Genomic DNA, 14,963 nt, shown 5'->3' on the forward strand with positions numbered 1-14,963 from the left:
TATCAACACTGAGCACTATTACCTTTGTAGGGCAGAATCTTTGATATACTGTAAATGTATGAAAATACAGAGGTTCACAATAGTTAAACATAAAACAGGTGTCCAATTATTAATATTGTGTATTTCTCACTGATTTCAATCATTGTTGTCTAACATGTCTCAGCATAGCAGTACTGTCGTATCAAGGTTCCAGCAGGACAATTTCACCAGAAAAGTGTCAGTTTGTGACGCTGTTGCCATATAAAATGTGTGTGAATCTGTAATTGCCGATCATTCTTTAAAAAAATGATACAGTACATATAAAAAATATATAATAAAAAAACCTTGCTTCTTTGGCAGACTGTTGACGAAAACAAATGAATTGGCGACACCTTCTGATAAAACAACGGTATTACGACACGGGTGAGTGGTTTAAAAAAAAAATATTTGACGACCTCTGCTGGTGGAAAAGAAAAATTACAGCGCCTTGGTTTGTGACCTTTCCCTTCTTCGACCCCTAAATCCCTGGAAGTGACAGAAAGAAAGGTAAAATGACACTTTTTACTGCCGTTTAACAATGTGTAATGTCAATATCTAGCGCTTTTATAGTCTACACAGCACAGAAGCAAGCATACACAAGTGAAGCTATTCTGTCTTTGTAAACGCTCAAAGGCATAATGTCAGAGATGACATTTTTTCAGTACTGCATTGGAGAGGAGAAATGCACCTTTAATGAAATTAACTGTTCACTGTAATGTCTCAATATATTTACATACATATTTTAATTAATAAAAATGTGCTTTTTATAGAGGGTTTATTGCGCATTACACGTACGGCTTTACAATTTGACGCACTTGAGACTCGTAGAGTTAAGAATGAAATCTTTCCTGCGAGTAGAAGGGTGCGTTACGGCACTGTCGTAAAACGCCACTGCGCGGTGTTGCAATGGCCTTTGCTGCGACAGCACTTTGCGGTAGCGAAGAGGGCTCGAGGAGAAAGCAGCTACTACTAACGTCGCCACTTGCAACACCTTAGCCTCAATAATCCAAGGATTTACGCCACTTTCGGCGAACCGACACCTCCGACGTCGTCGTATATCTCTTCGCCTTTTGGATGAGATTGCGTCCAACGTTTCCTAAACGCGATTCGCCACCTTGATGCGGTGGGATGGCCACAGTGCCGCCTGGGCCTAGTAGCGCACTGCCTGCATCCCCGGCTGAAAGTCCACCTTTCCCCGGGGCAGGGAGCGCGGAGTCGGGGTGCGACGACGGAGGGCCGCGTCGCCCCGGGGAGGAGGAGGTCGTGTCCGGCGGTGCGGGGAAGGCGAAGACGCCGGCTGTCTGCGAACCCAAGCAGTCGATCAAGAAGAAGCAGACAAACATGCTAGCTCGACCTAGCCAGCCGGCGCTACACCTCCAAGCCGGGGAGCAGCAGCAGCAGCAGCTCAACGGCTTGGCGAGTCCCCTCCAGGAGCCGGACGACCACCCTTTCCCAGCGAGCCAGCCTGGCAGTCCGAGACCGTCCGTGGACAACTGTGACAACGACGGAAACGACGTGGAGAACTGCCAACATGAAGGCCCCCTCGCCAAAAACGGCAACCACTCGCCGCTGGTTAGCAGCAGCATGAACGGGATGCCGGACAAGACAAGAACTCTGGCGGTTCGCAGCCTTACCGACGGCGCCGACTTGGACCACAACGCTTCCGGGCCCGTAGAACCGGGAACGGAGGAGCCCCAGCCGCCCACAGCCGAGCTGGCCCGGCTGGATCTGAGCGGCTCGGAGGAGAGCTACGACATTTGTTATGTGCGCTACGAATCCGAGCTGCAGATGCCGTGGATCATGAGACTGATCACCAAGGACTTGTCTGAGCCTTATTCCATTTACACGTACAGGTACTTCATCCACAACTGGCCGCAGCTCTGCTTCCTGGTGAGTGACACCTCCATTGCACCATTAGTCCATTGCTGGTGTTGACAAGGTGTGCATTTTTAGTTCACTTGTCATCCTGACAACTTTCCGTTTGGCAGAACCAGTTTGACCGCACTAATTGTGGGAGCTGTGGTCCAGATCTAGCTGATCTGCTTGTACGTTCACACTTGTCATCTTTGGTCTTTGGAAAACAGACAACAGTCTGCTTGCTCTGCTTGTGCAGCTCCCTTGCTCAAGTGTAAACGCAGTTCAGGACCAACAGGGGGGGCCTAGACCACTCGAGGGTGTGTTCAGTGCCATTCACACTTGGATGTACTTGTTCACTTAAACGTGTTCGGGTTAGCGTTCAAACTTGTATATTTATCAGTTAATGCTCTGTATTGTATGCTGAAAGCCACGCCTCGATTGGCCGGTGTATGTGACATGTACAGTACGTTGTCCGACGACCTCGTACACCCACAACAACATGATGTCAACAACAGGCTCTAGTCTGTTTTAACCAGGCCAAAGAGTGTGAACGCGCCCTGAGCCATGGGTCTCGATCCACACGTCAGCCAAGTGTAGTTCTGAGTTAAAAGCGAATACGATGCCATCAATCATGAGCGGAACCAGGTGATGCACAGCGACTGGGGGTGTCACGAGATCTTGCAAGATTAAAGCGTGATAAGATTTCTCGTTCAGATAAAAACTATCTCATGGGCACCTGGCCCGGGACGACAATAAATAAATGAATTAATCACACAATAAATTGAAATGAACTTGACAATTTTGTCAGCCTCAATATATCGCCATTTGCATGGCGTGTCTGCTTTCCTCCTTTCTCGCCTCCAAACAGGCAGGAAGCAGTTTCACTCTGTCCATTGGTTTCAGCACCTTGGCGCGTTTGTTCCATAGAACAACGGCATGAACGGAGTGAGTCTTTTTGTCCGTCATAAATTCTCAGTGCAGTCGAGTGTGGCCTTGTGAGGAGCAATGCAAGGTAACGTCGTCCAAATGAAATGATTAGATTGCAACATGTTGTCATACCTTGTCATATCTTTTCATTGTACTTTTCGTAAAAGTACTGTTAATCCGATCTTGCCTCGTTCTCGTTGAGCCAATCTTGTGTATCATCTCGTCTCGTGAACTGAGTGTCTCGTAAGTAAGTGCAGTAAAAAAATACCTGCCTGCGTCTTTTCAGTAAAAGGATGCTGTTGATCGTTACAGTTCATCCAGGTCTTCAGAAGTGCCTTGTAGCACATCTACGGGAACCTTTTTGATGTCTTTAAATCCTTTAGGCTACGTTGACAGTATGATGCCCAATTCAGGTCTTTTACGTGGGCGTTCACATTATGTGTGAATGCAAAACGTCCGGGAAGTGACGTGAATGCGTAAAGACACAATGTCATATGCTTTGACGTGCGTTCACGGTAGTAAACATTGCCTCAATATGTGCTCTCCTTGGCGCGTTTGTGGCAATTTCAAGGGTTTTGTGCAGCGGGAGTCAACATTTTCAGAGGTCAGCGGAAACGGGGCCTTGTGAGAAGCTGTCAGGTTGTGAGAGTGCTATAAAAAGAATGGAAGAAGAATTGAAATTATGCGATTGAAAACCAGCTTGCTCATGCATGTTTACATTACCATCAAGTAGGGCCCCATGATTTCCATGTTTAAGCAATCGCGGAATTAGTCGATCAAATCAGAATTCACTGTTAAACGCGGAATCTTGCGGAAAGTGGCATTATGTTAATGTGGGGGAGTATTTCCCCGGCGGACCGCCCAATTGTGGTGGAATCTCATCACCCCTCCCCCCCTCCCGAACTAAGCATGTCCTTAATGTCGAGCACAGGCGTTACAGTTTGTTGAAGGTTTTTTGGCAATGTGTGCAGAGGCTGACCTCCCATTAGAAAACTCAGCCAAGCTACATCCATTCATCAATTGCTGCCCTAAATTGGCAAATGATGTATTACATTAATAAATGTAAGGGTTTTTGCATTTCATCCACTAAACCAAGAAGCACACCTTCTATGCTGGTTAAATAAGCGGACAAGGTAAAAAACGCGATACCAAAAAAATTCAAACGGAATTTGAAATAAAAGAAAGCCCTAATCGAGCGATCGAGCTGGTGTCTTGGCGAGCTGTGCACCCCCATCAAGGTATGCGACCAGTGTGTATTTTAAGTGTTCTAAATGTGCATCCCTTTTCAAAGAATCCTTCACGAGTAGCATCTTTACACAAAATAAGGTTATTGTCGTTGCATATGCATGTTTTACACCCCCGACATGCGGTGTCAATACTGATTACGATCTGTTGTTATGAAATGAATGTAACATGTCCAAAATGTACCGCGTGTGACATGAGTTTGTTTGTGCTCGCCAGGCCATGGTGGAGCAGGAGTGCGTCGGCGCCATCGTATGTAAGCTTGACTTGCACAAGAAGATGTTCCGGCGCGGCTACATCGCCATGCTGGCCGTCGACTCCAAACACAGAAGGAAAAGCATCGGTGAGAGCACCAAAAAGTCATCAGGCCATTTGCATCAATACATACAGTACTTGCTTGCAAATACAGCTGTGGAACTGTCACACTGTGCTCTTATCACAGTGGGGGGTGGCGGGTCGTGTTTTTCAGAGACTCAACCACAAGTTTCGTTGATTAGTTTGTTAGCTTCCTGGGTCGCAAGTGAGTATGAGCAACTAAAGAGAGAAATGACTGGAAGTAATCTGATGGGCCATGTAAGCACCACACACAGGAAATAATGTCCTACAAGCCGACCAATCACAGCCTTTATGGGAAGATGTTACGCAGGTGCACGTCAAGCTACGTGGGAAGGTTTGGAGGGGGGATGAGCCTCGACGGAGAAGCATAATCCAGGCTTTACAGCGTTTCACATTTGTAGCTGATTTCCAGATAGATGGCAGAGATCCAGCTTTTATTTTTAAGATGTGCAGCGAAGCCTCTCTTTTTGTTTCCATTCTTTTTTTTTCTACAAAGCTATCCTTTTACAAAGTAGCGGGCATATAAACAGGCAGGCTTGTCTAGTTAGGGGCAGGTCAGAGGCGGTATCGTGTATGAGGAAGGTTTTTCCTTTGTGACATCACGGAAAATCACAATTTCAAAAGCAAGCGTTTGAGCTCGTGGGGCAAATAAGTGAGGCAGATTATCAATTGTCTTACCTTTGGTGCTCACAAACAGTCTCTAAGAACACTTGTAATTGTTAGAACATCTTTAAAAAGCCACAATCCTGCATCTTTGGCATTCCAGGTACTAATCTGGTGAAGAAGGCCATCTACGCCATGGTGGAGGGCGACTGTGACGAGGTAAGAGCCACAAAATAACAAGAGATGCTCTATTGGCTTTCTCATATCCGGCACTGTATTACAGGTACCGATATCGGCAGCAGATGTTGGCATTTTAGCTAATTTCCTCATGACTAAATGTAAATACAGGCATGGTGTGATGTAGGGACACTCTAGAACTGCCTGGGTACTTTTGGTACAGGGTGCTAGAATGCTAACTGTTAGCATTTTAGCTAATTTCCTCTTGACTAAACATAAATACAGACTTGGCGAGATGTAGGGACACTCCCGGGTAATTTGTTGATGTACTACACTGCTGATGGGGCTGTCATCCAACTTCATGTCAACAAATTCCAACGATCCCTTGGAATTATCTCACAATCATAACATCACGGACCCACCGCGCGTAATCAGCGCTTTAGGTCATGTGCCGCATGGCAGGTTTTTCTGACTTGAGTTTTGGTTTTCCTTAGGGGTGCACCATAAATATTGGACAGATAACTGTTGGGCCGATATGAGGAATTACAACATCATACAGAGAAATATGACCAAAAAAAAATAGCTCAGATAAAATAATGAGGTGTCACTCGTGCACTGATATCATAAACAGCAGAAAAAATGATACCGATATGATCCAATATTCCATTTTTATGCCAATATCCCTGAAAGTAACCCAACAGCACCTTGATGCTCCCTCCCTTCCTTTTCTTCCAGGTGGTTTTGGAGACTGAGATCACAAACAAGTCCGCCCTGAAGCTCTACGAGAACTTAGGCTTTGTGAGGGACAAGCGGCTCTTCAGATACTACCTGAACGGCGTGGACGCGCTGCGACTCAAACTGTGGCTCCGCTGAAAGAGGGAGGGGGAAGAACAGGACGGGAGACCTGGGGGGGGCGCGTTAAGACAGACGAACAGACAGGACGTGCTGTTCACCTCTTCACACACACACACACACACACACACACACACACACTATATTCAACCTTGAACAAGTTTCAAAACAGACACCTCCCCGTCTCTCCTCCTCCATCAACTCTTTTTTTAAAGGAGGAGCTAGTGGGGAGGAGGTGGTCTATGGGATGACATTTTGGGGTTTTTTTTGACCTTCAAAGACGGGAGGAGGAGGACAAGGAATGGGGACATCGGGCGAAGCCTTGCTGGACGGATACTCGGAACAAACTTGAAGAAAAAAACAAATAAGCAGCAAGACACAGAAACTTATTGGTGGAGTTTATTTTTGTGTTTCTTTTTTTTTTTTTAAAACCTTGGAGGGTTAACGACTGTGTGTGTGTGTGTGTGTGTGTGTGTGTGTGTGTGTGTGCGCGCGCGCGACTGTTGCGTGTCGTCCCAAATGTGTTCACATGGCAGCGCTGTGTCAGCCAGACATCACAGCCTCTCAAGGACTAAAGCCTGTAAAGCTGCGCATGCGTTTATTTTATTTTGTGTGTGTGTGTGTGTGTGTGTGTGTGTGTGTGTGTGTGTGTGTGTACGTGTGCGTGCGCAGATGACAACCAGTGTGAACTCCTTCATCACTCCGCTTTGATCACCTCAAACCTCACCTCCATTTTTTCTTTAAGATCCAAAGTCTGTCATCACAGTCAATCTCTACTTTAAAAGTTGCAACGTTTCCCACAATGCACTGCCAGCCTCCCCCCAAAACCGACGTGTGTGTGTGTGTGTGTAGGAGACAATGCCAAGTAGAATGACACCCAGTAGAACACAGACGTCCATCAAGGCCAAACAAACGGGATTTGGCTCAGATAGTCAAGTTGTGGCGCCTTTTGGACGATAAAGTCAGTGTTGGCCAGGCGGTGGCGCCGCTGTGCTGCACGCTGGCAGGCTGCAGCACACTTGAGGTCAAGCTCCGCCCTGCCTCAGAGTACAGCAGTTAGGCCCCGCCTCCCAGTGTGAGTCTCCCATTTTTCTGTTTGCGCACCTTCACGGCCAAGAAAGTGTCCCCGCAGACGACACCACCGGCGACAAAGAAGCGCTTTTTTTGTTTTGCTTTTTTTTTTTTTTTTTTTTTTTAAAAAAAAGGTCAGATGCACTTGTTTGGAACTTGCCGCAGTTTTGTGTGTTTGTGTGTATGTGTGTGTCCTATTTTGTCTGTTTTGCTGTGTGGGTTTATTCAGATTTTTTTTATTTTTTACTTTTGTCTTCAAAAAGGCCTGCACAAGGAAACTAGAATTCATTCAAAGGAGTTTTACGGCCACGCTGAAAAGAAAAACACTTCTAATCCTAATCAAATGGAATTATTCCAAGAATAAAGTCAGAACTTTATTCTAGGAATATGACATTTTTTCTCTCGTAAGTCTGTACTTTATTCTTGGAATAATTAAATATAGTCATTATTTCGCACCTTTCTCAAAAATACCACTTCAGAATATTTTTTCATAGCATGACTTTTCAAAATGCAGCTTTATTCTTGTAACATTACTGTTCTTTTCGTAGAAATGGCATAATAACCCTTGGTAATGTTAGTTTTATTTTTGACTGTATTACGACTTTTTTTTTCTCAACATGACTTTGTTACATTACGGCTTTTTCTTAATACTTGTACTCATAAAATTATAACTTTACTTTCGGAACAATGGTAATTTTTTTCTTGTATTATCACCACATTCTTTAAACATACAACTCCCGCACACTTATTTTCGTAGCTTTATGGCTTTTTTTGTACGACTTTATTGTGGCAACATTACTATTCTTTTCTTAGAAAAACAGAAGTAAAGGTATTCGCATAGTAACGCTTGGTAACATTACCATTTTATTTTTAGAATGTTACGTTTTCCTGAAAACACGGTTATTCTCGCAACATTACTTTTTTTTCCACAATATGACTTGATGACATTACGGCTAACAAAAAAAACTGCGTTTCGCAAAATGACAACTTTATTCGCGGAACAATACATATTTTTTTCTTCTAGTATCAACCCTTTCTTTAAAAATACGACTTCTGAACATTTATTTTCATAACGTTATGACTTTTTATCCTCACAAGGCAGCAACTTTTTCAACATGCGAGTTATTTTCTTAGAAATACAGAAGTAAAAATGGGACTATTGTCAAAGTAACAGTCTGATTTGATTTATTTCCTGAAAACATGTCGTTATTCTCGTAACGTTACAACTTATTTAGCTTAATATGACTTTATGACATTATGGTTTTCCTATTAAAAATACTAACAAAAAATCCTCGTAAAATTACAACTTTCTTCTCGGAACAATACGAATTGTTTTCTTCCGATCTCACCTTTTTTTTCTTTTTTTTTTTTTTTTTATAAATACGACTTCCGAACATTTTCGTAGCATTATGGGTTTTTTTTCTACATCTTTTTCCAAAGTATGACTTTATTCTGGCAACATTACTATTCTATTCTTAGAAACACAGAAGTAAAGGTATTCGCGTTCTAACACTTGGTAATGTTATGTTTTTTTGGGGGGGGGATATAATGACATTTTCCTGAAAACACGTTATTCTCGTGACATTACGACTTTTCTCTTAAGAACACAATCTCGTAAAATGACAACTTTTATACTCAAAACAATACAAACTTTTTGTTTTCTAAAATGTAACTTGCGAACATTCAAGACACTAAAACAAAAAAAGACTACTCATAACAATACGACTTTATTCTCGGAACTGTGTAGGTTTTTCTTTATCGTAATTTTACATGTTTTTCTTTTCATTTTGGCCTGTAAGCTCCTCCCCTTGGAAGTGTGCAATTGAAGCAAAAAATATGCAAATGGCCGCCTGTCCGTGCTTTTTTTTTTAAAAAAATTTTCCTGTCCTTAGCTGCCGTAAGCGAGAAAAAAAAGACACTTTGCTACTTTTCTTAAAATGTGATTTTTGCTTGGGTGACGGAGCCAATTTTGCGACACGTTTACAACATCTTGTGTGTTTGCGTGATGACACGGAACTAACTACTACATTTTCTCATTTTTTGTAACATGTTTGCTCCCAAATCATGTCCTTGATGAATCATCCATCGTGGGAGGGCGATTCTCGGTCACAGGAGATGTGGCCGCGGGTGTTCAAACGATTCGATTCCAAAAGGAGCGTCATGTACGAGTCACTTATGTTCAGTTCCCTTGCCACCATCTTTAAAGGGCGTTACAACCGCATCCGACTGAAGGGCTTCATCATGTTTGTTTGTCGCCGTGGCTTCATAATAACGGCCCGATTTTGCTTAAAAAGATGTCGATTCGCTCATGGGATGCCATCCCAGAAGTGCCATCCCCCTTCCTTTTCCTCCCCATGGACCACTTTATTCACAAAACACACTCTGGGCGGGGCTTCCTGTCTCTTGGCAGCCCCGCCTCGAGCGCCATCGCCACCACCAGAGAGCAAAATGAATATTTTTGTGTTTTATTTTTCTTCTGCATGTCAGACTTGTTTCCCTTGCCCTTTTTCCTTCCTCCACCCCCCAACCCCCATTTGAATCTGGAAATGTCCGAGAGAGTTTTTATTTAATGTGGAGAGAAACAAACAAAAAAAAAGAACACAGAAATAAATTATTTGATTTTTTTTTAATGCTGTAAACTGGAGTTGTCAGTTGTTTTCAACACAAGTCACTCCCCCACGCCCCCCATAGTCTTTATTCTGAGAAATATTTTTTGATTTGGTCACACTTGTTTCATATCTACACATAGAAGACAAAATCACTCTTTTACATCACATTGACAGCCATAAAACAGTATTATTGCATAAACACCTGCTGTTGAACAGTGACAATACAAAGAAGTCCATGTACAGTAAGTGGACATTTCTTTTTTCACCAAATACCATCATTTGTTCTTTTCCAACAAACGGCACATACGACGACTGACGCGGGAGTTCCAAGTTGCACTTTTGCAGCAAACATCAGTGATTTGTTGGGGATAACAAAACAATTTACTCAAAAGTAACTACAGCAATCCCTATATCACAGTTCGAATATAATTAATGAATGATAGCTGTTTTGTGGTTGACTATGGCCTACTATTAGTCAAAAAAATTATGAAAGATAAGTTATGTGTAGTATTGTGGTCACCAGACTTCAGTACCTAATGTTATGACTAGTTAGCTCAGTAAACTTGCTATGCTACTGCGGGCATGTCTTATGTCCCTGCGATCCCGTAGCAATGTGATAGGATACAATAATAGGAGTGTCAAAGTGACTATTGGTGTAATTTCGTGGCTACGGGGCTCCAATAATGTTAAAACACGTATTTAGAAAGTCATAAACACGTTGTGTATGCTATAACTACGAAAATGGTCAATTTAATAACATTGTCTCATATAGTGTGGAAATTCATACAACGCGGCTGGAACCAATTAACCGCGATAAATGAGGGTGTATGTGACACCACAACACCCTGCTTTGAAGAAGCTACCGCTGTTAGCACATCATGGGAGAAAGTCAACGGCTCGCCCGGTTCTGTTCACTAGGTAAGTAACAGTGCTCTTAAATCTTAACAATAAAACACGAGCTCTATGCTACGGTAGCATCTGAAATGACGGCAATTGTGATACGCCATTTTGGAAAGGACCTAGGCTAACCCTTGCAGCTTTTGCTAAGCTAGGCTAACGGGCTTTACACGCTATACAAGACTGAAGTAGCAGGGGGAAATTTGACTTCGAGAAACGGTGATGTTGCTATTAACCCTTTAACGTCTGGTTAGCTTCTTTTCATGCTTGTGTGCCATTTTTGAAAGGATTTGGCTAAGCTAATTGGCTTTAGTTACATAAACCTATTTTGCTGATCCCTACAAGTGTCTAACATAAAGGAAATTGTATGTACACTAGTATGACAGACATTTACAGCAAATATATTTACACCTTTTATTTTCTTGACAGCCCTTTCTTGCTTTACCCGCTGCTTACAGCCTTTCGCTACGCAATCCGTACCCGAAACAAAAAAAATCAGCAAAATGTTAAATGACTTTAAAACTTGTCCAAAGTCACTCTATTTTGTGATTCATATTTTGTACAGACGAGAGCATAGTGAATTGTATGAAAGTAAAATAGAAAGTAAAGGATCATGACCATGGATTTTAGTGGAAAAAAGGGATGGGATATGCAGTTCAAATGAAAATCTCTTTCGAGAGGAGTAAAACTATCATTGCTATAGGGGAGTGCTGAGCCAGGGTGCACAGTAGACTTTTGTCCCAAAGGCAATGAGAATTGGAAGGGGAAAAAGTACATTTAATATAGCAAAAGATAGAGAATAACGTATCAAATGGTTTTTAAGGGACGAAGGTTGCGTTACTTGAAGGAATGGGAGAATCTCCCCGCTTTTTAATTATGTTGTGCGAGCCTCTTCATCTGCTTTGTACACCGTGTACGCTGTGCCAATGTAGTCTGCTACGTACGAGATGTGAGTGGTAAGATGGCCTCTCGTGCGTGCGCTGTGGAGTCAGCGGCTTGCACGGGCGCATGCGAGGTATGATCTCTCCAGATTTTTTTCGTACAGATCAGTGGTTTTATGGCAGTTACAGAGCATACACGTCAAGCAACAAGATTTCTACTACGAATGTGCAATATACGTCCCCCCCTCAAATAACGTTAAGATTTGAGAAATTACAAAATAACATTTTTTTGTCTTATATTATATCCTTGGTGCAAGTGGATATTAATTATAAGCCCTCTTTTCTTGATTCCATAAATTATTTTAAATTTTTTTCGCCACTGAAAAACTATACACAAAAGCATTTGCTAGCAAGATATGTTTGGATGGATGCTATTTCTCCGTTTAGAAAAACCCCCACTGAAGACTAACCTTGCATTTAGTGTGAGTGGGTAACAAACTAACAACAGACTTAACTCACAAGTTCTCACATAAGGCATTGTCCGAGAAGTGTTTCTTGTGCGTGGCAATATGGCTGCTGCATGGCTTCACAAGTCATTGACCAATGGGCTATCCAGATTGTTTTCGTACAGATCAGCGCATAAAATGCATGACTTAGATTACGCGTGCTTAACACGTGACTGCCGACCGTTGTAGCCGCATTCTGCACATGCATAGAACCACTGATCTAAAAAAAAGACTGGATCGAGCAACCTATTGTTTTCACGCGCCAAAATTTGAAGCCAGATTTTTTCGATCGCCGCCATCTTGGTGAGACCACCTTACGTGCCACAGCTTTGTGATTGTGCTGGTATACGAACGCAGAATTTGTGAAAAATCATCAAAAACATCAGGAGTGCCAGTGAAGGAAGCGAGGATGAGGAAACACAACTTAAAAAGCACTTCCCAAGAACCTTCCACTCGTAAGTACTTTTACTTGGCACCTTTTTTTGACCTGATATATGTGCCACTACTTGAACGGCTTTGCTTTGAAAAGTTCTCGAAATGTAACCAAAAGTTAAAGTATGAACTTTGATGGGTGGTTTTGCAAGAATTTTCTCGTTACACCTTCCTGTAACAACTAGGCCTTTTTTTGGTGCCTAGCCTAGCAATCAATGATAAAATTATTTCTATGCAGTTTTTTACAGTAGGCTTTGAGTATTTGCACTTATCTAATGTCTTTTTGTACCAAAAACAGCTTTTTTAAAAGCTACCACAACTACCCAGTTACATTAATTCTGATACCACACATGATTCACGCAAAAGTAGAAGACGTGACAAAATTTCTGCTTTCTTCCTGCCTTAACCTTATCCTGAGATAAAAAAATAATGGTTTACCGTAGGAAAATAATTAGACAAAGATAGACTTTAAATTCCGTACGTAAACAATGTTTGCAGGCTGCCACACAGCCAATTTTTCGTCCGTCTCGAAGCTAAAATACATCTTACTAGCTTGATAAATGACACAAAAGCGTATAAATCTGAGTAGTTATAACCTTTAGCAGTTGATTTTGGTGGCTATACGATCAATCGAAGTTTTACCAGTGCGTTGCCATACTGTTGTCTCACAGCAAAGTGGTCTCACCAAGATGGCCGCCGCAAATTTCCATTGGCTTCAAAAATAAAACAATAGAAGCTCGATCCAGTCTTTTTTTAGATCAGTGCATAGAACCGACTGTGTTTCCGGTATGGATTGCTAGTGACACAGCCTGCTCATTATTTACTAGTAGTGATGTGCGGATCGATTCTGAAGTATCGATACTTCCCATAACAGCTCCTCATGCTCTAAAATTGATTCTCAAATTGAAATATCGATTCTTTTGATACTTGAGTCATTTCAGGTAAAGTTTGTCTGCTGAAACGATGATTGTTTTCATTCTTATAGTAGTACTTATTAATCAGTGATTTTAACGTTTTTATAATTGTACTTTTCTCTTTTTATTGTGTTAAAATACAATTTTCACATATTATATGATTTTGTCCTCCATTTTTTCTATTGCTTATTAGCTTGGCTATATTATATACTTCATATATTTTAAAAAAACTAATAATAAATTACTTACATTTTTAATTCATATTTATTCATAATTTATGTAATTCATACATTCATGTAATGTCTTCTTTATGCTATGATATGGAATACAAAAGTTTTAAAAATTTACCAGACACATTAGGTGAATTTGTACAAAGTATAGGATCAGTATCGCTGATACCAGCCTGAATTTTACTTTGTATTGGATCGCAAACTAAATCAGTGGTATCGCACATCACTGTTTGAGTGGGTCAAAGTGCCAGACTCCAAAGCTAGTGAGCACTAGGGGGCGCACTCCTTCATTCACTCTGCACACCGTTTATGCGACGAGTCACAGCAAAACAGCTCAAGAGTGATGGATGCGGTTGTCATGATGATGTCGACTTCCAGCGGCAGCCTCAGCCTTTGGACCCGGATCAGAACTCGTCCTCGGAGCTGTCCGCCAGCAGCATGGCCTGATCCTGGCGGCTTGTGTCCACCTCGCGAGGTTGCTGGAGGTAAGGGGATTGATGACACTGAATACATTTGATTGAGAATAATTCTGGTTTTACGTGCAGAAAACAATGCAAAGTAATTCTAAATGAGGAGTGAGTGGAGCTTATTGTTGATTCCGGCTTCCCGCACATCCTGGCGACATTGAATTCAATAGTGTTTCTTACTTTCTTTATCAAATTGCTGCCACTCGCAACTTTCTTTGGCCCCATGGCGGGTTATTTAGCAGACACACTCAAAAAATACACGTACGGTGAGTCAGCACGGTGTGGGGCAGGGGAGGGTAAACTGCGGCCCGCGGGCCACATCTGGCCCATCAGGCATTTACAAATTCCTTTTGTTAAACCTTTAAGGTGTGTATTTACGAAGGCATGTGCCGCGCGCCAACAGGCGGGTAGAGTGATGTCACACACCAACCTGGGATCTTGCGAGCCGGCGTTTAGGCCACCGTGTCAAACTAATTAGTGAATTAACATTTTGACTTTTCCATTTTTTGACCAGATTACTGGTATGATTCCTTTTGTTGGCGGGTGGGGAGGTCGAGGGAGTGCAGAGGGCTGAATATGTTTACTTAGGGGGGAGGGAGTGTCATATGCGGGATTAATTTGGTTTGATTAAACAGCCATATTGGAGGCAGTTGAGCTTTTTTTTGTTGTATTTTTCTCCCGCGACCTCGGTAATTGCGTTGTAGCTTTTATATTTCCAGAAAGAAGTGCAATACAGTCCAGACAGGGCAAACACACTAGTTTGTTTCGTGCAAAATTGTAACAAAAGTCAAGGCAAAATTTGGGTGACATTTTTCCAACAAAAAACGTGGTTTGACTGTACGGTGGAAACGCTGACATCAAACGTGGATAAAGTCGTGCAATTCAGAAAAAAATACACTAACATTGCTAAAAACAAATCTGAGTTTGACCCGTGGCTTTGCTGT

General features: G+C 42.2%; 2 protein-coding genes across 5 annotated transcripts in view; one reads left to right on the forward strand and one right to left on the reverse strand.

The window, feature by feature from the left end:
• The first annotated feature begins 585 nt into the window (after positions 1 to 585).
• Positions 586 to 10,708, forward strand: naa30 (N-alpha-acetyltransferase 30, NatC catalytic subunit). Its single transcript, XM_054761515.1, has 4 exons — positions 586 to 1,908; positions 4,264 to 4,387; positions 5,147 to 5,202; positions 5,896 to 10,708. Exons 1-4 carry the CDS (start codon positions 1,147 to 1,149, stop codon positions 6,031 to 6,033), a joined length of 1,080 nt encoding a protein of 359 aa, XP_054617490.1. The 5' UTR covers positions 586 to 1,146; the 3' UTR covers positions 6,034 to 10,708.
• LOC129172104 (armadillo-like helical domain-containing protein 4) overlaps positions 10,061 to 14,963 on the reverse strand; it is a 49,530-nt gene continuing 44,627 nt past the window's right edge. For all 4 annotated transcript variants that reach the window (XM_054761510.1, XM_054761511.1, XM_054761509.1 and 1 more), the window contains one exon: positions 10,061 to 14,031. In XM_054761510.1, the coding sequence (XP_054617485.1) occupies positions 13,957 to 14,031 (75 nt within the window). In that variant the 3' untranslated portion in view covers positions 10,061 to 13,956. The remainder of the gene's footprint in view (positions 14,032 to 14,963) is intronic.

The sequence above is a fragment of the Dunckerocampus dactyliophorus genome, chromosome 19, assembly GCF_027744805.1.
Source record: "Dunckerocampus dactyliophorus isolate RoL2022-P2 chromosome 19, RoL_Ddac_1.1, whole genome shotgun sequence".
NCBI lineage: Eukaryota > Metazoa > Chordata > Actinopteri > Syngnathiformes > Syngnathidae > Dunckerocampus > Dunckerocampus dactyliophorus.